This window comes from Polypterus senegalus, chromosome 3 (genome assembly GCF_016835505.1).
Source record: "Polypterus senegalus isolate Bchr_013 chromosome 3, ASM1683550v1, whole genome shotgun sequence".
Taxonomy (NCBI): Eukaryota; Metazoa; Chordata; class Cladistia; order Polypteriformes; family Polypteridae; genus Polypterus; species Polypterus senegalus.
The window spans coordinates 285,616,172-285,642,243 of record NC_053156.1 but is presented as its reverse complement, the minus strand read 5'-3'; the positions used below and the strand labels follow the sequence as shown (position 1 = coordinate 285,642,243).

General features: G+C 35.9%; 1 protein-coding gene across 7 annotated transcripts in view; it reads left to right on the top strand.

The window, feature by feature from the left end:
• The window catches only part of sycp1 (synaptonemal complex protein 1), an 89,531-nt gene that overhangs the window by 18,492 nt on the left and 44,967 nt on the right, over window positions 1-26,072 (top strand). For 6 of the 7 annotated variants that reach the window (XM_039749349.1, XM_039749352.1, XM_039749355.1 and 3 more), the window contains 10 exons: window positions 10,558-10,616; window positions 12,966-13,035; window positions 14,616-14,689; window positions 14,944-15,052; window positions 15,160-15,254; window positions 15,386-15,570; window positions 16,010-16,077; window positions 16,157-16,218; window positions 21,794-21,910; window positions 24,693-24,797. In XM_039749349.1, the coding sequence (XP_039605283.1) occupies window positions 10,558-10,616; window positions 12,966-13,035; window positions 14,616-14,689; window positions 14,944-15,052; window positions 15,160-15,254; window positions 15,386-15,570; window positions 16,010-16,077; window positions 16,157-16,218; window positions 21,794-21,910; window positions 24,693-24,797 (944 nt within the window). The remainder of the gene's footprint in view (window positions 1-10,557; window positions 10,617-12,965; window positions 13,036-14,615; window positions 14,690-14,943; window positions 15,053-15,159; window positions 15,255-15,385; window positions 15,571-16,009; window positions 16,078-16,156; window positions 16,219-21,793; window positions 21,911-24,692; window positions 24,798-26,072) is intronic. The other variant, XM_039749353.1, reaches the window with a different exon arrangement.

Sequence of the window (26,072 nt, the reverse complement as noted above, 5' to 3'; positions counted from 1 at the left end):
GAGTAGAAATAATAGGTCATTATTTGGAACACACGCATTTCATGTGTGTTTCGTTTCTACAGTAATCGGTGTAAACACATTGTTAAAACAGAAACTTTTTCATATTTTAGTAATAAATGTTACAAAATGTAGGCATAAACTATAAAATGTCTGAAGCCTTAAGTCCAAAGATCAAATCAACACTTTCACAAAAGGTTCAAAAACAATACAACAGCTTCTGTGGCGTTCTGGCATTCAGCAGGGAATCGAACTCGGGTCTCTGGCAAATCTTACTGGTACGCCACACCACGGAAGCTGTTGTATTGCTCTTGAACCTTTTGTGAAAGTGTTTATTTGGTCTTCGGACTTAAGGCTTCACACATTTTATAGATTATGCCTACATTTTGTAACATTTATTACTAAAATATGAAAAAGTTTCTGTTTTAACAATGTGATTACACAGATTACTGTAGAAACAGAAAACACATGAAATACGTGTGTTTCAAATAACGATCTATTATTTTCACTCTAAAACTCCACTTTACTCCCAGAAAATCAATCAAGGCATGAGCTGGGAGAAGTTTGTGCACGTTCTAAGTCGGTCGGGGAATGGAATAGCCAGCTGCTTACAGTTTGTCTTTATCAGCACATTTAGATGACAAAAGACGCTGGCGGAGAGGTGCAAACAGTTTTTAGGTGGGCCGGATATACAAGTTTTTTCATAGACTCTGGTAATTCTAGTGTGAAATTGGAAAGGACAAAGAACATGCATCTAAAATATTACAATTTAAAAAGTTTGAGAATGTTAATCTTTTACAGGGATGTTTATTGCCATATAAAGAAAAGATGTAAAACTTTACAATCTTTGGTAATTATCAGCTGGAAGTATAAATATAAACACAAAAATAGCCCACCGCAGGGTGCACACACACACACACACCCCTACACACCAAGCACACACTAGAGACAATTTAGAATCGTCAATGCACCTAACGTGCATGTCTTTGGACTATGGGAGGAGACCAGAGTACCCGGAGGAAACCCCACACAGACACAGGGAAAACATGCAAACTCCACGCAGGGAGGACCCGGGAAGCAAACCCAGGTCTCCTTACTGCGAGGCAACAGCGCTACCCATGTACAGTAGTTAGGATATAGCGGTTTGGATAATGGGTGGATGGATAATGGTTCTACCACCAATTTAATGTATGTATTTAATTTCAGTGTGGTTTATGTACTTTATTTCATCCATGTTCTAAATCTTTGCTCAAGATGATAATTGCTTTTCTTATTCATGGCAGCATTGAAAGCAATGTAGAAATTAGCCCTAACACACAGTAAAATTTTTAAATGGTCTACCTTCAAATAGATGTAATGCTACACTTTTTACATTAGGTTTAGTTTGTTACTTTAGTTTTAGTCAAGCTGGAAAATGGCGGTATTCCATCGGTCCATAACTACAAGATTTCCTGTTAGAGTAAAAGTTTGTTAGTACTATTTTACAAAAGGTTTTCTTTATTTTATTAATTCTGGACTTTTAGCATGATGTCAAAGTCAGCTGGGTCTTTTTTAAATACATGGTTATGGGTGATTGTAGGCTAAAACATTAGCCTGCACGCATGACTTTTGCCTTTTAAATAAGTTACATGCTTTGTAAAGCTAGAAGATTGCCTAACACAGTCATTACCACAGCCTGGCACACAGTAACAGTCAAACATGATAAACCAAATCTTTAGCTGGAAGTTTGCTGACTATTTTGTATGTTGTTTGTTCCTGGTTCAAGTTGAGACCTTTTCTTATATTTGTTTTGGTTTCATAGTCCTTTGTGGCCATGGTGTGGAGTTGTTTTCCTTATCTGTTTGCTGTGACTGCTGCAACTTTGTATCTTAAAGCTAACCTGTTTTCTGGCATAAGAGTTTAGGTTTTGAAGTCCACTTCTTAAGTAAGGCTGCTTCTCAGTTTTCCTAGAATGGGCTACATCACTAGCACTGAGCTTAAGCTTGGAGGACTAGATTTGAGAGCTGGTTCCTTCCCTGGCTGGGGTTCATATTTTTTTTTTTAATTTTTTGTTCATTTTTAGTCTTTGATGTGTGTTAATGTTACTTTTGTTTATTATTTGCTGTATTCCCAATGCCTATGTTATGTGCATTGTGTTTTGTGAGTGTTTCCCCAAGAGGCAGGGCCATGTTCCCTTTACCACAAGGGACTCCCCCAAGCCCTATAAAGGGGGTGGGGGACACATAATCCTTGCAGTTCATTTGAATGCACCTGGGAGTTTGAGTCTTTCTTTGAGACTATATTTATGCTTTTATGATTTATTGTATTTCTGACCCTTTTGCTCTGTTCTTGATCACTCTTTAAATTTTGTATTCAGACTTTGTTCTCCTGGGCTTGCCTTTGCTTTTTGCAGGCAATTACTTCTTGCCCTTTGTGCTCCTCTAACAACAAGAAGCTCTGTGAATATTTTTGTAAGGAATACATCTTTTTATTTATAAAGATTTGCTCTTGTCATTAGCTGGGTTTTTGTGACTTTGTGATTTGGAACTCTCAAGCTTCTTAACAGTTCAGAGCTTTCAGCACTAAGGTTGTACAGTATGGAGATTAGCTTTCATTTGCAAAGAAATAGTGTTCTTGCTTCCAAGAGAGATGGTTAGCTTCCTGTTCCACGGGGATGTGCAGAAGAACATGTACCTCGTTTTTAAGGGAAGATTTAGTCTCTTGTGATTGGATCAAGCATTGCATATGCTTATACACTAGAAGAGTTATTTTGTCCAGAGTTCACATTTTAGTTACAGATGTTTAAATGAATGACTGTTCAGGCCTTTGGGTCTATAGGAATCTTTATATACATATTCCACATTGATTAACAACTTGTGTAATACGATCAAACTCAGAATGCAAGATGAGAAAATGTTAGTAAAGCTGCAGTTCAGCCATTCATTTTACTCACTCTGAAATGAATGTAGTGTGGTGCAGATGACTTTCTGCATTTCTGTTTTTTCAGTGGCAATAGCCACTTTGTGTTATATATAGCACAAGTAAATATTAGAATGAGAGATACAGGTATCAATTAATTATTGACTAATTAGAATATTAATGAAATACATATCCTCCAAAGAAATGGTTGCAATTTTACTGATTGATTCCCTGTGTGAATGTGGAACCATGCATTTGTGGGCCCTATAAGCTAGCATACCATCCAGAGCTGATTTCTGAATTGACCTAATAATCTAATGTCTAATTATGTTATTTAGTATATTAAATACAAATGCATCAAATTTATCTGATATTAAAATTTTCAAAAATCAAAATAATTGAAAGATTCATATAGGTCAATGTGAAATTTTTTTTTTTAAGTTTTCAGTAGTTAACATGAAATTACACATATCTCCAATTAGATTTTACAATTATGTTTCAGTTTTGGCTAAACTGTATATTCCTGTATATGTTATACTAATTTGCTCAAATAAAATGGGATATATTCTATAACATGAAAAATGAAATGTTTAAAACAGCCCTCCATACACATTTCAATGAAAATGAAACATTTGACTTAATCCTTATTTGAAAAGATGGTTCAGATTTTATTGAAGAATTGCTTTGTTAATTCTAGACTCTGTAGTAGTACTTATGATGTTGCTAACTAGAAAATTGAATGCTTTTATATCTTGATACTCATGTGATGTGTTTAACATAAAACTAGCACAGATTTACCAGGATAAGTATATTTATGTCCCAACTTGGCCATCTGCTTACTAAAATATTTGTTTTAGATAACAAGGCCTTGTTTCAGCACATTTACAAAAGCACCTATATTAACTGATCGCTGTCTGTTATCACTAATATCATAGAATATCTAAACTTTTAAGATTTTTGGACATCTAGGGTATTAACTTACAAAATAAGACAACAAATGTACTACGAATAGTCTTTTCTTGAGCAAAACATCAAATGTTTTTTTGTTCATGTAACTATTAGTCCATACGTACTTACTATATTCCATTTTCATATATACTTAGTGCACAGCTCCTTAGCACTTTTATCACGTTTCATTGCAATATCTTTTCATCCACAAAATATTTTGCGGAGATATGAGATCATTTTCTGTGCATGTAGTCTTTTGTATGTCTATTTTATTAGTTTTGCTGCCTACAGCAAGTGCAAAGACTCTTCACAGAAAAGAAAATTAAATGAAATCTTGCAGAAAAAATGCTTTATATAGGAATATAAAAATATTTGTGAAGTTAGAGGGAGATTACTTTAAATTTAAATTTAATTACCTATATTTATATTGGATATTTATGCATTGATGATTAACGTTTGAGGCAGAGTAGTGATTAAAAAGGATTAAAATGCAGAGACAAATATGATTAAAGGAATATTCCATCCATAAAGTTATATATATTTTATGTGTTACCATGTAGAATTGTACTCTTACACAATAATATCTGACTATTCTTTACTGAGTAAGCATAATTTAGAATTGGTAGTGGTGTTTAGAGATTAGGAAGAAACGGAGATGAATCAGAGACTATGTTTAGCCAGAGTGACTGCAGTAGAGCAGAAACTATTAGTGTGTAAATGTGTAAAGTAGTTCTTGCTTTTAATGACCGGGAATGTTTCTGTGGCAGCAATAACTGAATGAGATGATTACCTGGTTGAGTCTAGCATTTTGATTATATTAAATCCACATTTTCTGACCAGTGATGTATAAAGATCATGAACTGAGTGCAGTTAAATCTATAGTCCTTTCTGCTGTCAGAATGACATGCTGCATGTGGTACAGGATTTAAATAAAGAAATGCTTTGCCAAAATGGACATTTGCAGAAAAAGTAAGGATTCCTACAGTGACTTGTCTATAAAATAAGCCAGCAATAATTTTGACAGTTTAAACTTTTTACCTTGATGGTGCACTGCTGAGCTTTTTTGATAAGAGAATTTAGTTTCTATCCCTATTCAAACTGTAAGAAATTTAAATGATGCTACCCTGTTACTACTCAAATTTAATAATTTCAGAACATTGTTGAAGTTTGCCAAAAACCACAAGATTGACCCATTAGTGATGTGGGATCAGAATTTGTAACCAGATAAGACCAAGGTAGAGCTTTTTGAGCAAAATTCAAAGAGATAAAGTATGTGTGGCACAAATGTAGCACTGGCCTGACCTCAGTAACATTATACCTTATGCTAAGATTGGTGGTGCTAGCATTATGCTGCTTTTCATCACCAGGAACTGTATATGTGGTTAAAATAGAGGAAAGAATAGGTGGTAGAAGATACTGCATGTATTGCTAGAGAATGTATTTCATTAAAAAAACTCAAGCTTGGATGAAAATGAATATTTTGTTAAGGCAGTAATCCAAAACACAAGTCCGAAGAAAGTTTAAAGGGGTTCAAAGACAAAAAAAGGTGACTGTCCTACAATGGCTCTGTTAAAGTCCTATCTCTATCCAATTCAAAATCTGTAGCAGTATTTGAAAGTTACGGTGCACAGACCACTTGAACAGCCTTAAGTAAATGTGCTTTGAAGAATGGGTCAAACACACTCCTGAGCGTAGTGCAATCTATTAAAACAGCTGGAAAACAAAAGTTCATATTTTGGACAGCCTACACAAAGCAGCTTGTCTTCCATCAGGGTCTGTCACATCTTAGTAAGCACTATGTGACAAAATTAGTGATCACAATGTTTAGGGACATTTTCTGTATATTTTAATAATTTGTACATTTCCCTACGTTTAAAAGAGCAATTTTACTGAGATTCAATTATCTTCATTTAAAGTAGACAATCTTAAAGTGGTAACTGCTTTCAAAATTACATTAGTTTTAGGAATCAATAAATTAATGCATTTAGAAAAAGTTTGCTACTATCTTTGAAGTTGAGTCTTTTTAGATAATGAATTACAGTAACATGTCAGTAGTAAAATGATTTTGTTGAATCAGAACGCTCTATCAGTATTAGAAGCACATGCAGAACAATAGGAAATACTGTAGTGCAATATTTCATTTTTACATGTTCTTTTTTTAAGGAAACCATGCATACTTCAAACAAAACACCATAATGTTATTGATATATCACAGTATAGAGATGCAACCTAGGTACCTACAATTTGGTAAGGAGCTTTCAGGGAATAATTTTGAGAGGTGATTATTTTCATTGGCAGTATAGAAAACCTCTATGGTCCATATTTATACTGAAGAAAACTAACTTTAGCACATACTTGAAAAAGTAAATGCGGTATAAATGTTGGTTATACACTGTGTGCACAATTATTAGGCAAGTGAGTATTTTGACCATATCATCATTTTTAATGCGTATATTCCAACTCCAAGCTGTATTAACTTGAATGCTTATTGGATTTAAGCACGTCAGGTGATGTGTATTTGTGTAATGAGGGAGGGTGTGGCCTAAGGAGATCAACACCCTATATCAAGGTGTGCAGAATTATTAGGCAGCTAGTTTTCCTCGAGCAAAACGGGCCAAAAAAGAGATTTAACTAACTCTGAAAAGTCAAAAATTGTAAAAAGTCTTTCAGAGGGATGCAGCACTTTTGGAATTGCTAAGATATTGGTGTGTGATCACAGAACCATCAAACATTTTGTTGCAAATAGTCAACAGGGTCGCAAGAAACGTGTTGAGAACAAAAGACGCAAATTAGCTGCCAAAGATTTGAGAAGAATCAAACGTGAAGCTACCAGGAACCCATTATCCTCCAGTACTTTCATATTCCAGAGCTGCAACCTACCTGGAGTGCCCAGAAGTACAAGGTGTTCAGTGCTCAAAGACATGGCCAAGGTAAGGAGGGCTGAAACCCAACCACCACTGAACAAGAAACATAAGTTGAAACGTCAAAACTGGGCCAAGAAATATCTGAAGACAGATTTTTTCAAAGGTTTTATGGACCGATGAGATGAGAGTGACTCTTGATGGACCAGATGGATGGACCTGTGGATCAGTAATGGGCACAGAGCTCCACTCCAACGTGGAGGTGGGGTACTGGTATGAGCTGGTATTTTTAAAGATGAGCTAGTTGGACCTTTTGCATTGAAGATGAACTCAAAATCAACTCCCAAACCTACTGCCAGTTTTTCAAGACACTTTCTTCAAACAGTGATACAGGAAAAAGACCATGATTTTTATGCAGACCAATGCTCCATCACTTGCATCGAAGTTCTCCACTGCGTGGCCAGCCGGTAAAGGCCTTAAAGATGAAGGAATAATGACATGGCCCCCCTTCCTCATCTGACCTAAACCCTATCGAGAACTTGTGGGCACTTCTTAAACGCTAGATTTACGGGGGAGAAATACAATACACCTCTCTGAAGAGTGTCTGGGAGGCTGTAGTCACTGCTCCACAAAAGCTGATCGTCAACAGATCAAGAAACTGACAGACTTCATGAATGGAAAGGCTTATGACTGTTATTGGAAAGAAGGGTGGCTATATTGGTCATTGATTGATTGATTGACTTTTTTTTAAATGTCAGAGATGTTTATTTGTAAATTTTGAGGTGTTTGTTTATTATTCTCACTATAACAGATGAAAATAAACAAGTGAGATGGGAAAATTTTCATTTTTCCTTTAGTTGCATAATAAATCTGCACACTAATAGTTGCCTAATAAGTGTGCGCACATATGTATTCCCCTGATGATGTTCACACTCACATTTCCATTGTGAAACATTCAGGTTTCAGGTTTATTAACATTTTGGATTGACTGATAGCACTGTGTTTGTTCCATATTAAAATTAATCCTCAAAAATACAACTTGCCTAATAATTGTGCACACAGTGTATAAATAGGGGTATTGCCAAGTGAACATGTCTGGTCTTCGTGTTGACACTTTAATTTGCAGTCTTTATTTTGCAATGTTATCCTTCTTGAACTTTCGGCTTCCCAGATCTTCTGGCTGTACTATCCACGACTGGCTTCATGATGTCCAGTTAGTAAAGAGCTGGTTGAGGGCTGCCCCATTAGGCAGTTTCTCCTGTCCACCTTTCTTCATTTTTTTTCTTCCTTACTTCGCCTTGCTCTCCACCGTGGTGTGTGTGTGTGTGCCAGTTTACCCATTCACTCTTTTTTCTTCTTTTTCTTATGTAAAAAAATGTAAAAAAAATTTAAGTCCTCTTTTCTAACTTGTTATATTAAGTACAATCACAGAACTCTATTTGATTTGCATTAAAGTTAAATTATTGAAATCGGGTGAGAGTTGCAGGAATACATTTGCTTTTCAGCCAAGGGGATTCACATTATTACCTAAAGACAACTTTGAGTTTTATACAGAAGGTACGTCACATTTAAGGACTGCATTTGCTAAAATCTTGCCATTCCTCAGTCACTGGTCCTGTCACACAAGTGGACCACAAGTAGACCATAGTGCATGACTAATTAAAAGTTGTTTCCAAGTATTCACACCGATTCTAAGATTTGCATTGCGTCAATATTGTAGGTTGTGGTCATTTTGACAGGCATCCCATGTGTAGAATGCTAAAATATGAACAGGAACATTGTGCAAACGTAAATAAACTCCTGGGACAATATATTTGCAGAATGCTTCCTTCAAAAATTTAGAGTGCTGTAATGAATTATCTAAGCTTGTTTTAAGATTGGATGCTGTGGTGCCTCCCTGATCTAGAGTTGGGGTGAACCAGTGGTTTACTGGGTGGGTGATTGAGATTACTGGCTGTCACATCCACTGGTTTTAATGGCAGATTAAAAACTGCACTTAACAAATTCAGTACCACAACAAGCACTCACAATATCATCACAGTATCTTGTGCTCCATGTTTTGGCCTGTTTTACTTATATTAGTAAAGTAATTGCCCTGATTTATCTCGCAACACCAAACTCTATTAGTTTATAAAGAGGCCACTTTACATCACATCTTGTAGAAATTTCCTGGATAATCCCCATTAATACTAATTAATCCCCTAGATGGGATTGTACTCTGGAGGTCTAGGACTGCTCTTTCAGAGCTCTTCCTAGCAACCTCAGGTGTGCTTGCAAACCTGCACCCCTTTGCTCATTTAAACAGGCAGGTGATTAATATTAAGGAAACAGAATAATGTAGTGAGAATGATGAGGCACAGCTCAAAAAGAAAAAAAAAGAAAAAAAGACGAAGAAAAGAGAGTGTCTAATCCAAAACAAAATGTGGAAATTGTCAAAAATTTCAGAAAAAAGGTTTGCTAATCAAACTGTAACCATTAGTTCAAAGTCCCTCACCAAAGAGATATTGTTTCCTGCAAATAAATAAATATATATACACACACACACTTTATATGTATATATAATATAAATATATATTATTATTTATTTATTTTTTAGTTTTTATTTGTAAACCTTGCTGCCAGCTTAAATATTCAGGGCACAATGTTTAAATGATTGTAACAACAACATGGCTGAGGCCATGAGCTAATAAGTTGCCAAATTGCAGTGCTTCAATCAACACAACAAACAACAGTGTCAAGTAAAAATGATAAAAGAAATCACTAGTAGAAATAGAACTTTTATAAAGCACAAATATGACACAGGCTACTTTCAGCTGACTTGTACTTACCACTAATTGGACTCCTGAATTACTTAACTATGCTGTACTTACTTGTTTCTACATTTTAGTGCTAATACAGAAACTACAAAACTGTGTTTTCTAAATATTTATTGAAATGTAGCAATTTTTGCATATTACATGGAGATGATTATTATCTATTATTATCTAATTTTATCTATTATCTTGGCTTTTAAGATTTCCAGAATTAACATAATCATTATATTCATTAAAGTGTTCCAGGTTTTCTAGATATTTAAGATTTTATGTACCAATTTTCATGTATATTAAGTGAATATGATACTGAAAGAACCATTGCTTTTCAAAAGTCAGTGTTATTTGCCCTTCTACCAGTTATACTTGCCTTTTATTGTCATTATTAGGATACAGTTAAAGGAGCAGAAAAGATAAACCAATAGGAAAATGACAAAATACAAATATTTAAATTTATTATTAAACATAAATCTCACACTGTTGCACTTTTCTAAATGCAGAATAAAATAAGGAAGGAAAAAAATACAACAACATGATTAAACAATAAGATCATTTGGAGAGAAAACAATTAACTGACCATAAAACTTGTTAGAACAAAAGACACTGGGATTCCTCATGACTGAACATGGGAAACATTGATTTAGACAAACTCGTTGCCATTTAGTAATCTAGGGAAAGTTGTGTCCAATTATTTGTTGTCCTCGGAATGCCATTTCATAAAAGATTTATGGATGAAGAGTGACTTCATAAGTGTGTTAAATATATATAGGTAAATAGCTATATTTTCAAACCTTGTTTTTCTGGAGTAACTGCTCATGTGATGATCACTAAAATATTATGCAATAACATTTTCTCCTGATAAGCCACCCAGTTGCAACTGTTGCAATGTCTATTTTTAATTATACTGTCAAAGCTTCATTAGGTCATACTCCTATCATGTTTAAAGCCTCACTGTCATCTAGTTTTGGTCCTGACATTCATCTCTGTTGTGCACAGATTTTCTTCTAAATCATTGAGGGTTGAATTTTTTTTTTTAACTCTAGATGAAACAGAAAGAGAAGAAACACATCAACTATTCATTCAAAACAATGAATTAATCCAGGTAAACAACTATTATAGATACAGGTAAAATTCCGTTAAAACGAACTGCCAGGGACCTAAAAAATATTTCGTTGTAATGAAAATTTTGTTGTAATGAAATTCTGTATTTGTTACTATAGTGCTTTCTTTAACTTGACACCCAGGCGTTTGCAATCATTTCAATAGCTTATTTCTCATTAATTGTATATCATATCCAATGGCTGAAGCACTGTTGTGCAATTGGGTGGGAGGAATTCAACGCGAACATTATCTAAATGTGGAAGCGTGTTGTGGGCAACACAGTTATCATTTAGGAGCTGAATCATCCTTTTCTTCTTCATATTGTGAGGTTTCTGAACTCTTTTGAGACACCCCCCCCACTCCCTACCCAATGGGAATGACACGCTGAAGTGCGTCCCGAAGCGCGGTTGCAGCGTCTGTGGAAGATTGTTTGTCTGTTGCCGGGGCAGGGCAACAACAGGCTCATAGCGCTGCAGTGAAGCGACACAGAAGAAAATCATAAAAGATCGGGGTTGCGCTATAAGTCCCTGTCTTGCACCCCAAAACCCAAGGCTTAGTCTCCGTACTTTAGCAAAACCAGCTTTATTCAGCTTGAAACAGTAACGGCACACTTATTTGTTGTAGCGTGATCTTCCACTCTGCTATACACAGACACAGCAGTCAGGCAGGGTCGTGGCCAGATCAGTGATCAAGTAATCCTGTTCCCTGCATTTGCAGTGTTCCTTGCATCACCCATCGATATCTTTTCTGTTTGGTTTGGTGGAGAGATGAAGCATAGTTTTGAGCCTGCTGTTGCCCCGGCAACAGATAAACAGACTTCCATAGACGTGGAGATCAGACTTTTGGACGCTCTTCGCCGTGCTGTCTAGTAGTCTAGTCCCAAGAGAGTTTACAAACCTCACATATTCTTGAATGAGTGCTGCATTAATAGGAATGTTTCTTGAATGAGCATCACTGAACCACATAAAATCTGCTTTTTTGATGTCTTCAAATGCAGCAGTTCACATATGTTTGCAACCCGAGATTTTTCTTCTTTTTGCTTGGTCTTTCAAGAAAGTTGACAGCTTTGATGGCGAAATTCCAAATTCACTGGCAACATCTTTTTTCTTTTTGCTGCAATCAAGAGCTGCAAAAATGTAAAGTTTTTTTTCTAATATTAACTGTTATTGTTTCTTCTTGTCTGCCGTTTCTATAGGAGGGTGACAATGAGTTAAATTCCAATGGACGTTTTTCAAATGTTGACGCGCGATAAGCAAAAGGTATCCGTGAAATCCACCGAAAACAAAAAAAGCAACAAAAAAAAAAAAAAAACAGTACGAGGAAAGTTTCGCTGAAACAACAGTTTCTGTTTGGGGATCTTTGTGCACAACTGAGCTGCAGCCACAGAACTAGCTGCTGTGGATGATTCATTCAGGCATTTCAAGGTCTTTTGGGCACTTCTTTGTAATGAAAGTATCTGTTGAATATTCTTCGTAGTAACAAGATTTTTATAGAATCGTGTCATATGGGGAAACTGTCGGTACCATAAAAATATTTAGTTGTAATGAAAATTTCATTGTAACGATATTCATTGTAATGGAATTTTATCTGTATTTTGAAACAAATTTACAAAATAAATTTATTTTAAAGTAGTTTTCTACATGTGCATAGAAGGAGCAGAAGGAGTCTCTTGTGTATCTCTTTTTCATTCTTAATTTGCTTAATGTAATGTAAATTTGTGTGTAAACAGAAATGTTGCTGTAAAAAGTGACATTCTTCTTTGCATACAAACTGGAAATATTTGGTTGGTCTTTCTTTTATAGATTGTGCTATATTATGTAGGTAAATTTGTGTAGCTCTTTCAGTCTTTATAGTATTTACTGCTTGTAAACATATTATATAATGCAGCTGATATTTCATTCTTTGGATTTATGTTTACAGAAAATAAACAAAAAATTGATTCCATACTAAACTACTGAAGAGGCTACTCATTTTGTGCGCCTTGGTACTGCATGAAAGACAATTGTGGAAAGCAAATTGTGACTTTCTTCTTTGCTTTACAAAACTGCACATAGAGTACCTTTTTAAAAAGTGTAGCTTAAAAAGCATAGTTGTAACTTAAAAGCATGTATGAATGCCACTCTGAAAAATCTTTACATTATTGTTGTACAAGGAAACACTTTAAAAAGCGGCTGGGGCAAGTTAACAGAGAAAACACTTAAAAATCAACCCAGTGGAGGGATGGCCTTTTTGTGGTTTTTGGTTATGCATAATACATATAAAATCCAGATTATGTGTAAAAGTATTGGGGTTTTTATTTCCATTTTAGTTTGTAGGTTTAATGCCAGCATTGTATGCTTTTCTTTTTTAGAGGATGATGGTGGATTTTGAAGACCTAAGAATAGAAGCAATAAATGAAAAAGAAAGTATCATTTTTAAATGTAAGAATCTTAAAGTGTTTTTCTTATATGGTAATATTGTTTATTCCCTGTGCATTTTTGTTAGACAAGTTTTTCACTTTACAACATACACTTAATAACATATTAGACAAACAACATGGTCAGTTATATGTAGCAGTATTCAGTTCTGCATCTTTTCCAATTAATACACATAAATACTAGATGTATATACTCTCCTGAAAAGATTATTCATATTGGCTGACACCTTGTACAGTAGAGTCTCGCTTATCCAACATAAACAGGCCGGCCGAACGTCAGATAAGCGAAAATGTTGGATAATGGCAGGTGTTAAGAAAAAACCTATTAAATGTCAAACTATGTTATAATTTTACATATTACGAACCTAATATTCATGTTTAATAACAAAACAACAGAATAAATTAACTGAAAAAATGAACTTACAGTTACAGAATTGTCTGATGTTAAATACAGTATGTACTGTACTTAAAAAGTTCAGTCCTGTGATGATTTAAAGACATTTTTGATCATAGTCTGCTTTCCTGACAAGTACCGTTTCTTCGCTGTGAATTCTCGGCATCTTTGCAGCATCATTATGTCGATTCCTGTAGCTTCTTCTTGTTGCTCAATGTATTTAATTGCAGTTTCCAGCCTTAACTCCGTCACTAATATAGTCAACATCCGTACGAGCCTATACTGTTTACTACTGCATTGTGACTGCATGTGTGTGTATGTGTTTGTGCTGTGACGTGCGAATCCCCGTCTTGCACCCGAAAACTCGAAGCTGAGTCTCTGTACTTTTAGCAACACCAACTTTATTAAGGTTGAAACAGCAACAGTGAGGTTATTTAATGTAGTGGGATCTTTTCTCCTATACACAGACACAACAGTCAGGCAGGGTCGGGGGTAAAGTAATACTGAGCCCAGCGCATTGTATAATGTCCCTTTTTCCTTGTATCACCCATCAATGGCAGGCGCTTATAGCATGTCCGCGATCTTTTCGGATTGGCTTTTACATTGAACTGCTACAGCGCTGGGAGACTGCGATTGCTTTGGGACGCTCTTCCGCGTGTCGTCCCGTTGGGTGGAATCCCACAAGAGTTTAGAAACTCACTCACACCAGCCATGATTCTTTTCAAAGGTAAAGTGCAGGTTAATTTGCTTTATGTATTTTTACTTTATATTTTGTATTAATCATTTTTATATGAATAGTTTTGGGTTGTGAAACGAATCATCTGAGTTTCCATTATTTCTTATGGGGAAATTCGCATTGATATACTGTACGAGTGCTTTGGACTGCAAGCACATTTCCAGAACGAATTATGCACGCAAACCGAGGTTCCACTGTAATTAACTGCGGCAGAGTCGGGAGCAACAAAAAATAGACTACGCTCATGCTCGCAACTTGCAGCTCTTGTTGTCGATTGATGCATATTTTTTTTTTTGTTTGTTTTTTTTTTGCGGTGGGATGTCGGATAATACGGAATGTTGGATAAGCGAAGGTAGGATAAGCGAGACTCTACTGTAGTTTTTTAAAAAAACAGATGAATTATAGATGACTTTTTTTTAAACTTCTAACATATGTAGCATTTTATTTTTCCAAGTTAAAGACAGGTTACAGAAAAGTGAAGAATTTGCCAAAGCATGTGAAGCAGAATTGAAGACAAAACAAAGCCAGGTTATTTTTTTTTAAATTGTATTTAAAATTTTTATTGTATTATAAAGATGAATGTGTTCTCACAAATGCACAGTTACAATAACCATATCATGTTTTCAAAAGTCTTTTTTGTTTTTCAGTTCTTACAGTGAAAGGTGATATATATGTATATATACACACAAATTTAAATTTTTGTCCAAAGTAAATTGAACACTAAGTCTGAATTATACTAAACACAGCCAATATATTTGCTAATTAAATATATCATTTTTAAGGTGGAGAAGTTACAAAAAAAATGCAATGAGAATGAAGATGAACTTCAGAAAATGCATGTTTATTTTCAAGAATCAGTTAAGAAATTTGACCAACAAGAAGAAGCTGCAAGTAAATAAATACATCTGCATTTTTAGTGTTTATGCAGTTATTAAATAAAAGCCAAGATGAAAGAAACAACTAAAACTAACAAAAATATATATTTTTATGTTTTTTAGAAATATTGCATGAGGATTTACTGAAATCGCAATGTAAACAAAATGAACTTGTCAAACAACTGACAACAGCAGAGCAGTCCTTAGATGTAGCTAAGGTTTGAGCTGTTTACTTCGTTAATACTTTTTATGTTCAATAAATTATCTGGGAGGATTGTTTTTGTATCAGTTAGAAATGGAAATATTTTAAATCAAGACTTCAAATGATTTTATGTTGTACTCTCCTTAGGTACGCCAGAAAGACCTTGAAATATCACTAGAGAAAAGAGAGCAAATGCTAAGGCAGCAATTTAAAGATAAGGAGGCAGATTTTGAAAAACTTAAAACAACTAAAGAGCATCAGTCTGTGACAATTAAAATTTTAAAAGAAACTGTTCAAAGTTTAGAAGCATCACTTAAAATGGAGCAACAAAGGTAAACATTGCAACTGGTATACTTTATAATGATACCCTTAATTGATGTTTATTTTACACACATTTAAAAATATATTTTCATGTAGTTGCATATGTTGCACAGGATGAACCTTACCATTTAAAGTAAAGGTTAGGAAGAGTTTAAACCATTACTACATAGCCAGGTGATGTGCTTTTTCTTTTGTTTGAAATTTAGATTCCTTTTTCATGAGAGATCTAGGAGATTATAACCATACTAATTTTAGCAGAGATTTCAAAATGTTCGACATTGGGCTTTTTAGTTATGAATGAAAGCCTGGAGGATATGATTAGCTGTGAATTTAAGTAAAAAGTTTTATGTTCAGGAAAGGTTTATTTATGTAAAATATATTTATCTATGTGCAGTGCTGTATTATGGTCTTAAAATGTTGTTTTTTTTTTTGTATTTGTGTTACTGGCAGGTTGAAGGATTATGAAGAATCTTTAACCAAAATTACCTTGGAACTTCAAGGCAAAACCTTAGAAATACGTAATTTTGTAATATTTTGGGTCTTACAGATGTTCTGTTTATGAAGACATCATTTAATAATAGGTTATCTCTGTTTTAGAGGAAAAAGAAACACATAAAAAAGAAAGGGAAAGAAAAATCTTGGCTCTTGAGGATGATCTGGTAATGCTGTACTAATTATTGTTATTACTGTGTCTCTGTCACCACATTATTTTTCAGTATAGAATTTATTTTTCATTCTGGGGGCAGTCAGCCTTTCCACTTTAAACTGATTTCCACTGCAAAAGGCCAAAGGAGAGGACTATTTATGTCTAATTAACGCATTGTTTCCTACCTCTATAACAATTACCAGAACACTCTGGAATATCTAGTAAGCAGAAAGACAAAATATATATATATATATATATATATATATATATATATATATATTTGTTCTAATACTTGTGCATAGTTCAGATTTACCTACACAGAGCAGTTTTACATTTACGTTTGAACAAATATAGACAACACACAAAGTATCAAGAAAACTCAAAATACCATAAACTTCTAACGTGTAATATGTATTAATATGCATTTATTGATAGAGTAGATGCATAGATTAATAATCAAATCTCAGGTTAAATGCGGTAAAAGACCAATTTGATGGTTGGAGGAGTAGCAGCAGGAGACGTGAAAGAGCTGGGTGCATAGCCATGTAGCAGTGGAGTAGAGGTGCTGTCAGAAATTCAGTCCAGTGTATGGAAGGTGAGAATTGGGTGCATAAAAATGTAATGATATGAAAGTAATTGGCAGCAAGTACAACCTTTGTTTGTAGAAAGTGCAGTGCACTCTGTTTAGGTGCAATGATTGGGGGCTGAAGGCGTTAGCTCATAGTAGACTGTGAGCCATGTGCTTCATGCTAGGTATGCACTTTATACATGTATTGCATCAGTGTGGTCACCTATTTATAAAGGACATGCCTAACTGCAGTGCCTAGAGCTAAGGAATAAACGCGACATATTGTTACTAACCAGCCTCAAATATATAGTTTAATCATCTAATGTAGTCAAATTAGATTACAGTACATGTAATATACTGTAAATACAGCCTTGCTGGTCTACAGCTGCCAAATTTCAGTTAAGCAATGTCGTCGTTTACTCAGTGTTAGTTCACAGTGCATAAAACGTTTAGGTAGGCTTATATAAAATCCAAGCTCTTCACTGCATTAGCGAATGTCAGTGCCATGGCAGGTGCAGTCTGAACGTCATCGACGTTAGCTGTGTCCAGTCTCTCCTCCTCTTCTAGTTGATTAGTGGCTGGAGTAGACGCCTAAAGGCTTTCGCATATCTCTTCGTCTGTTTTATCTTCATTTGTTGGAGCATTACTGTCGATTTCAACGAAACGATCAAAGTAATTAGTTGACATTCCATCAGGCAGCTGTAGCCCCACACTGCTGCTATTGTCCACAACTGCTGCTGAGGCACCCGGAATTGGGAGAGTGCTATCTACCTCCACAGCTTTCACGAAGCTTGCCCATCTGCAGCAGTTAACGATTGTTGACGTACTGACACGACTCCATGCATTCTTCTGCATGTAGCGTCAGCTTATGGGACAGCTCAAATGCTGTCATTGTTTCATTGTCACCTTGATCCATGATAGCCAGTGAAGCATGAGGGATCAGTAATTTCACTTGAAATTTGCTATTATGCCTTGCTGCATGGGCTGAATTAGGCTTGTTGTGTTGGGCGGCATAAAAACGAGCTTGATGTTTGTCAGTCTGATATCATCACTGTGTGCTGCACAGTTGTCACACAGCTAAGCAATTTATCATCTTGTGGACCTCATTGAATTGTCCAGCTTCTCCAGCCACTGCAGCCAAACTTCACTGGTCATCCAGGCTTTGCAATTTGCCTCATATACCACTGGAAGCTTCTTGACGTTTTTGAAGCACCTTGGCTCTTTGCTTTTCCCTGTTACCAGCGGCGGTAGCATTTCTGATCCATCCATGTTACAGGCCAGTAGCAGCGTCAGTCTGTCTTTTGGCACTTTAGTTCCAGCAGCTTCATGGTGTTTAAACGTTAATGTTCCCTTGTGTATGGCACGCCAATAAAGCCTAGTTTTGTCAGCACTGAAAATATCACGTTCATCATTCTCTTTAATGATGTCAGGAAGAACTTCAACTATCCAACGCTCTGCACCAAATTCATCAGCGTCCTGCTTTTCCCTGTGTTGCTGTTTAAACTTTTTTCTCATTGCTTCCAGCACTCCAGCCAACCATTTGTAGCATTAAATCCCTCTATGCCAAAGCTCACAGCATGCTGATTGGCTTTTTCAATCAACATCGGTCCGCTAACTGGCAGCTGTCTGCTTCTAGCTTGGCTGAACCAACGTAACAAAGTGACTTCAACATCCTCAGATTTTCCTGCCTGTTTTCTTTTTCGGTCAGGATTAGCGTTTTTTTGCCAGTCATCAATCACCTGCTGCCGTTGCTTAACAATGCGACAGATTTGACTTGGAGAACGCCAAAGTGCTTGGCAACCGACACTTGACTTTCTTTACTTTCAATTTGTTTTAACACTTCTACTCTATCCGCTAATGACAGGGCTTTTAACGTTTTTGAAGTCTTACATGCTGCCATATTATACTAGACCTAATGTAACGATATTCCAGCAACTTTTCAAAAAACTAAATTATGTCAATCAGTTGATGTTCTTTTCAGATCTGTCAACTTTCTAAGTTACTGAAATAACAGACACCGCCCACGCATATGCTTGGCACTGTTGACTTTATGTGGTATCGTCTATCTCTGTATAGTGTATCAACTACAGTCAGCTCCACTTGCGTGCACATCGGTTCAGCGCACACTCCACTTAGCTGCACATGAATTGCACGTTCCCTATTTGCATAAAGTCAAGTGCAGTCGACTCCGCTTAAGCGCACGTGTGGATCTCGTCTGGAGGTCGTGCACTTAAACGGAATAGACTGTACAGTAAGCGGAAAATGGACTCGCACGGCCATTGCAGCTATCCGAAGCCGACTGACCTGAAAATCATGAAACAGGAATATTAAAGGCATTGCAGAAAACCAGAAATTGTAGATGAGCGTGTTGCAACTAACCGAATGCAGTTAGCAATGGAGTGTATAGCCAAAAAAACAGGCCCAAAACCTGCATTGCAGCTAGGCGGAGATTGCAGCTAATGGAATTGCAAGTAAGTGGAGTTGACTGTGGTTGAGAGAAGTTCAGAATACTGATGGAGTATGTTTAAAAGTGAGGTGAGGTGTTGAGGTGTTCTGGAGAAACAAGGGAAAAATTGTGATACTTGGGCACCATGTTGAGTGCAAATGGAGATGTGGGCACAGCAGTAATAGCCAGGTTGACAGGGGCATAGAAGAAATTCAGAAAGCTGTTGCCCATTCTGACTTTTAAAAGAGCCTTTGTGGCATTGATGGTGTTTATGAAAGCTGTGTGAGAAGTAGTTCACTCTATGTGAGACAATTCAGATGAAGGCAGAAATGAAGCAAAGCTGGAAATGAAGGAGATTAGAATGGTCAGGTGGATGGTTGGGTGGAGTGCCATGGATGGTAGGTACAAAAATGCTGAATAAGGAAGAAGACTTGGTGTAGCTGAAGTAACTGTTGTGCTGAGAAAAAACAGACTACAATGGGTTTCGCATGTGGTTCAAAAAGCAGAGTATGATTGGGTAAAGAGGTGCACCGTGATGGACATGGAAGAGATGAGGTCCAGAGGGAGGCTGAAAAAGACATAATTTGAGGTGGTGTCAAATGCTTTGAAAAGAATGGATCTCACGCAAAGGATAGCTAGAATTGCAGACAGTGGAGGAAAAAAAAGATTTTATGGGCAACCAGCTAACCTTAGTAAACTCAGAAAATCCAAATTTAACCAGTGTTGATAGAGCAGCAGAGTTACCAAGTGTTGCTCAGGGGAAAGAATCGAATAGTTAAAAAGTAATACTTTTTTATTATCAGTCTTTATTACTCTTAAACCTGTTACATTTAGTGCAGTTACTTTTAGTATTGGAAAGATTTTTTTTTTGTGTATAGTATTCTTGTTTGAAAGGTAAGCATGCTAATCATGCCATGTGTCATGCTGTTTCTATGTCTATAGATTGCACTGTAGTATTTCATACCACTTGATCATTTGAAACTTTAGCTCTGTTTCCCAGTTTTCTGCTGATATCATTTCTAGCATGGCTTTAAATTTAAAGTGGTAAAAGAACTAGTGTGTTTAGACTAAATACAGCATATGATTATAAACAACTGAGTTTTCAGGAAGGTGTGGTATTATAACCACTCTGTCCAATACTAAGCCAGCCCGATTTGTTAAGTTATATGTCAAAAACCTGATTTATGAAATGGTAAATGACATAGAAACATGATTGTTGTATAATGGGGAGAGATTATGCTTGTGATTTCAATCTGCAATAAATAACAGGAGAAAATATGACTCCATCTGTAGCAGCTTGTGGCCGTAACAAAACAAGTTTAATAGGTTGTGCAAGAATAAGCCTTTTTTTTGGAAAAGATAGTATGTTAACCATCATAATGTATGTGGCACTGTTTCTCTGTTGATAGATCACACCATAGTATTTCTTGCCACTCCTTCCAACCATAGTAGTACTGTAGTACTGTGTATACATTTTGTATATTTATCACTTACTTATATGAACCTAATGCAAGGTCTGTAAGTAAACACACATAGGTCAGGTGTGAAACATTTAACTATTTGTAAAGGACCACAGACAGTCCTGCTTGTTCTGACTCAGCAGGAAAACAGGAGAAACTAATTTTGTGAGTAAACCGGGAGAAGTGGGGGAAAAGACAAAACTAAAGAAAACAAAAATAAACTATAGCGACTGTAACCCAGACGAGAGGCAAAATCAAGGTCAAATAACAGGGTCATAAGTTGAAACCAGGCAAGAAGAGAAAACACACAATAGATCAAAATGAAATTAAGGATTTTATCCATACATCAGATAAGGTTGCTAGTGAAAGACTGACCTTTTTAAGCTGGTTGCTGATTAAGTCAAGGTCACGACCCAGGAGACCCTGCCCCTAGAAATGAGGGATGTGACCCTGTCAACAGTGCACAGTATGACTTCTCTCAAAGAAAAAGGCAGCGAAGCATGAGTTTTCAGCCTAAATCATGACACTGCTGACCCACAGGGGACATAAAACTCAAGTGTTATATGTTAAAAAAAAAAACTTATTGTGAGAGATATTAGTGTCTCAAATGTCGGGTCTTTTACTTGAAAAACAAAGCTATGCTTAAAGAACAAAATAAACAGAGATTATGATTTATAGTTGTTTCAAATATAGTTTTTGAATACGAGGTATGTCATTAACCCTGTCAAAAAGCCTCATGCAAGAGAACTCGAATCTCAGTATGAAGTCACTATAGATGCGGCCATCTTGATGGCAGGCCTTCCTGATGTGTCTCAGGTACAGTATCTGCTGTAGTGCTGCCATCTAGTGAATATCCATAGAAGGGTGTTTTTTTGTTCCAGTGGCAACAGCTTCTCATAATAACAGAGTAGTTGTCCGGAATAACAGGCCATTTTTTTCTACACTATAGTGCCAGAATGCCATGTTTCCTTATACCAATGCCCTGGCAGAGCCTGGATCCACTTCTGACACAACTTATTTCAGTTGTTAAATGCAATTTTTGAAGTATCATGCTATCATTAAGATGTAAAAACATTGATTATTTAACATGGTTGTTTTTGTGGTTTTCCATTAGCATATTGCCAGAAGGTCACTGGGTGAACTGGAATATAAGCTTAAAAATGAAGAAAATGAAACAGCAAACTTGAAAGCCAAGATGGAACTGGAAAAAAGTGATTTAGAAGATCTTAAGGTTTGGCTAGAGCAAGATGTTTAATAGTAGATAGATAGATACATACATAGATACTTTGAGACTCGCCCGGACACCACCAGTTGGAAACCACATCTTTATAAAACACACTCTATTATTTTCCATAAATAAATACAGGATCACAGTCCCAAACACCACACACAATGCACACGGCAAATAATCACCACAATACGGTTTCTCTTTCTCAGTCCTTGGCCGCCTTTGTCCTTCTCCCACTCCCGGCTCAAGCTCTCCAATTGTAAGAAGGCAGCCCCTTTTATTCCCGCCTAGATGTGCTCCGGGTGGCTGATGACGTCCTTCCTGCAGCACTTCCTGGTGTGGCGGAAGTGCTGCCCTTTGCACCGGAAGCACACCAGGCATCCCTGGTAGGTTCCTCCACCATCTTGCTGAGTGTGGCGGGAAGTAACTATTCCGAGTTCCACTAGGCTTAAGGTGCCCCCTGGCGGTGGCTACGGGTCCCAACTGGTTAATCGCTTTTCCCTCTTCTCCCGTGGTCCTCTCTTAATCTAGGGAGGTTGCCCTCTCGTGGCCCGGAAGCTATACATGTTCCTAAGGACCCCAGCAATCTTCCACAATACATAAATATAAAAGGAAGAAAATTTAGAATGTTTAGTTGTTAACAAATAATGGAGGTAAATTATAATTTACCAGTACATAATGTGAAGTAAATATTCACTGACATTGTCAGTTTTTTTCTTATATTTTTGTAAATGCAAGAATACATGTCGAATGTAATGTGCTTTAAAAATTCTGAAGAATTATAAGTATAGTACTATTTACACATTTTGCCAATTTAACCGTTGTCTAAATTTGAACCTAGCCCTACGTTTGTATTTAAACACAAAGAATTCAGTTCTGATAATTTGTAAAGGTGAGTTTTTTCTGACTTCGTTTTATCATATGACAAGTTTTGAACCGTAGCTTTTATAAGATATGACTGGTTATTAATTATTGGTTGGTTGTTATTAGTATTGGTCATTATTAATCATTCATCTATCAAATACAGACAAGAATTAGTCAACATTGAGGAAGAAATGATTTCAAGTTGCCTGTAATCTGCAGTAAAACCAATAAAAATGTAATTGCAGAGGACAGGAACAAAAACCATTTACATTATAAAAAGTTGTTTGCATATTAAAAATCCAATCTTAAAACCATTATTTTATTAGTGTTTTTTTAAACGTATTGAGAATTTATAGCAAGAAAATGTGCAAAGGACAATCAGAACTGGTCAGTGTATTGCAGTAAAATAACAGGGAAGTCACACATTTTGAGCAGGCTTTAAATGATTTTAAGTTCTGATGGAAAGGAACTATTTAATTTGTGATTACTGATTCCACATCATACCAAATTGTGCTTCAGAGAGAATCCAGCAGTGCTGCCTGCCAGAATTAAACAATAACAAATAGAGAATTTTGTTGAACTATTGTTTAAAGACAGTCATTCATTTGTAGCTATTAAAAGCTTTTTTGCAGCTTAAAAACATTTCATATCCTTGTGTAAATAATGCTTCTAAATGCAGTGCACATCAAAGTGTAGCCAGGCATGTTTTGTGTTTTCTCATCGAATTCTAAGTAGATGTTACCGTAAAATAGACACTGTGATGCATCTTTGATGCATATGTGGTCATCATGAACATGTTCTTATTGCATGAAACATAGTTTTCATATTAACCCTAAGTAAACAAAAGTGTAAATAAACATTTTTAGTACAACATAAGTGAAAAAGTGACAATGTCCAAGCACATGCTTATATTGTGAAGGTTAATTTTGCCATGGTTTATTCCAGATAAAGTTTAAACATCCACTCTGCCCCAAGAGTAAAGCCACACTTTGGCTTGCTGGCAAGCAGTTTTCTTCCAGGCAATTTAGATAAGTCTAAGTCATTTGTAAAGAATTCTCTTCTAACAGTTTTTATATTACTTTTATTATTTAGGGGATTGGGCCATGCTCCTTAAAAAAAAAAAAGGCAGCAGACAAGAGCAGTTACAGTACCTATGGGATTTAAAAACAGTCAGTCTTACAGCTTTAATGTGCAAATAACATACACACATGCTGGAGGTGCACTGGTAGTCACTCTTGCTCCATAACTTCATTTGAATGTCTTGCTTTTGCTATGTAGTTTAACTACTTGATATACCCTGTGCAACCATTGCAGCCACATCCACTCAGAGCAGTGCAGGTGTCATCATTCTTGAATTACTGTTCACTTGCAATTGCCATATCAAGGTGTTTATGTCAAAGCCATTAAATAACTGACAAATATCGCAGTTGGAGCTATAGTCCTTTTTATTAAAGTACCACAGTTGAATATAAATCTTGCAATTCAGCCAAAAAATAGTAAACTCTGTAACTCTGAGTCATCAGCTGTAATAGAGTGTAGAAAGAAATCAGATGCTATGCTTCTAGTGTTAATAACAACAAGTACAAATATCTATACAAAACTTTGCATATAGATACAAATCAGAAGAATATTGTGCATTTATTTCACAAATAAAGTACAGTTTGTTTTTGCTGTGGGAGCAATCTAAATGGGTCATACACAGCAGGCATATTTACTGCTTCAGCACCATTTATAAAATAAAGACCATGATCCAAATTACACCCAACTGTTATTCTACTAGAGAGTGTTTAATTTATAAGTACTGTTAAAAAAAGTTTGTAAAGGGGTGTAATTTAATAATATTATTTGTTTCCTTGAGTGTTGGATTCTCAGTAATCAGTCATATGTATACATATATATATCTTATTATGTTAATTTGTAGGTGGTAAATGAGCATCTTTTGAATGAAAATAAATGCCTTAATGAGAATATACAACAATTACTCACGAAGCAAAATGAATTTAAGGATCTAATATATGGAAAAGAGGTTTGTAATACAATTTTCATAAATAAAGTAGAACTTTGATTGTTTGCATTGATGACTAATTACAGATATTTCAAAATTATATTTTATCACAAAGAGCAAATTAGCTTTCTTCAGGTTTAACTGTACTGCATTGAATGGTAATATGCACATGGTCTTTACTACATGCAAATACATATTTCTTTTCTATTTTTTGTTAATTTACTATTTTCTTATTTTATTATACAAACAGGTTTGTATGATTAAGATACAATAATACTGTACTTGTGTTAATATGTCTGTAAATCTAGAAAATATGTGATGTGAATTTCATCCTGTGGGTCACACACACATGCTTGACCTTCATACTTAAACTTAGGTTACATTGATTGTCTAGTTAAAATGAACTATAATTTCCTTATTGCAACAGCCTTTTTATCAAAGACTTAATTCTGTCCTTAAATTCCATCTGAAGACCAGTCATTAATTTACAGCCCATCATAACTCAGGTGCCTCAGTAAATTTCTTGTAATCTATAGCCTCCCTGACCTACTCATTAATCCCTAAATGCGTCTCAAAATGGCTACTACCTCTTGCACCATCTTTATTGTCAGACAGTTGTTGCCACGCAGAATACAATAAATACACATCATTACATTAAATGCTAACATTTATACTATTTATACTTGAGATTATATAATATTCGTTATCCATCCATCCATTATCCAACCCGCTAAATCCTAACTACAGCGTCACGGGGGTCTGCTGGAGCCAATCCCAGCCGACACAAGGTACAAGGCAGGAAACAAACCCCGGGCAGGGCGCACACACACATACCAAGCACACACTAGGGACAATTTTGAATCGCCAATGCACCTAACCTGCATGTCTTTGGACTGTGGGAGGAAACCGGAGTACCCGGAGGAAACCCACACAGACACGGGGAGAACATGCAAACTCCACGCAGGGAGGACCCCGGAAGCAAACCTGGGTCTCCTAACTGCAAGGTTGCAGCGCTGCCCACTGTGCCTCCCTATATTTGTTATAAAATACATTAATGATTTTGTAGGATTATATTTTAGTGTAGATTAAATTGATTGAAATAATTTGTCCTTTTAATAGCTACAGGGTTTTTAAGTTAATATTTCTGTAAATGTTTTGAAAACTCTGTGTTCTGAGGCTGCAGCTAAGTTTTCTGTTTGGCATTTGTTTACGGGGAGACATGGGAAGAAAGAATAAGGAAGGACAAGAATTGGGCCTTGGTATGTTTAGTGAGAGGTACAGTAGTACAACTTCATT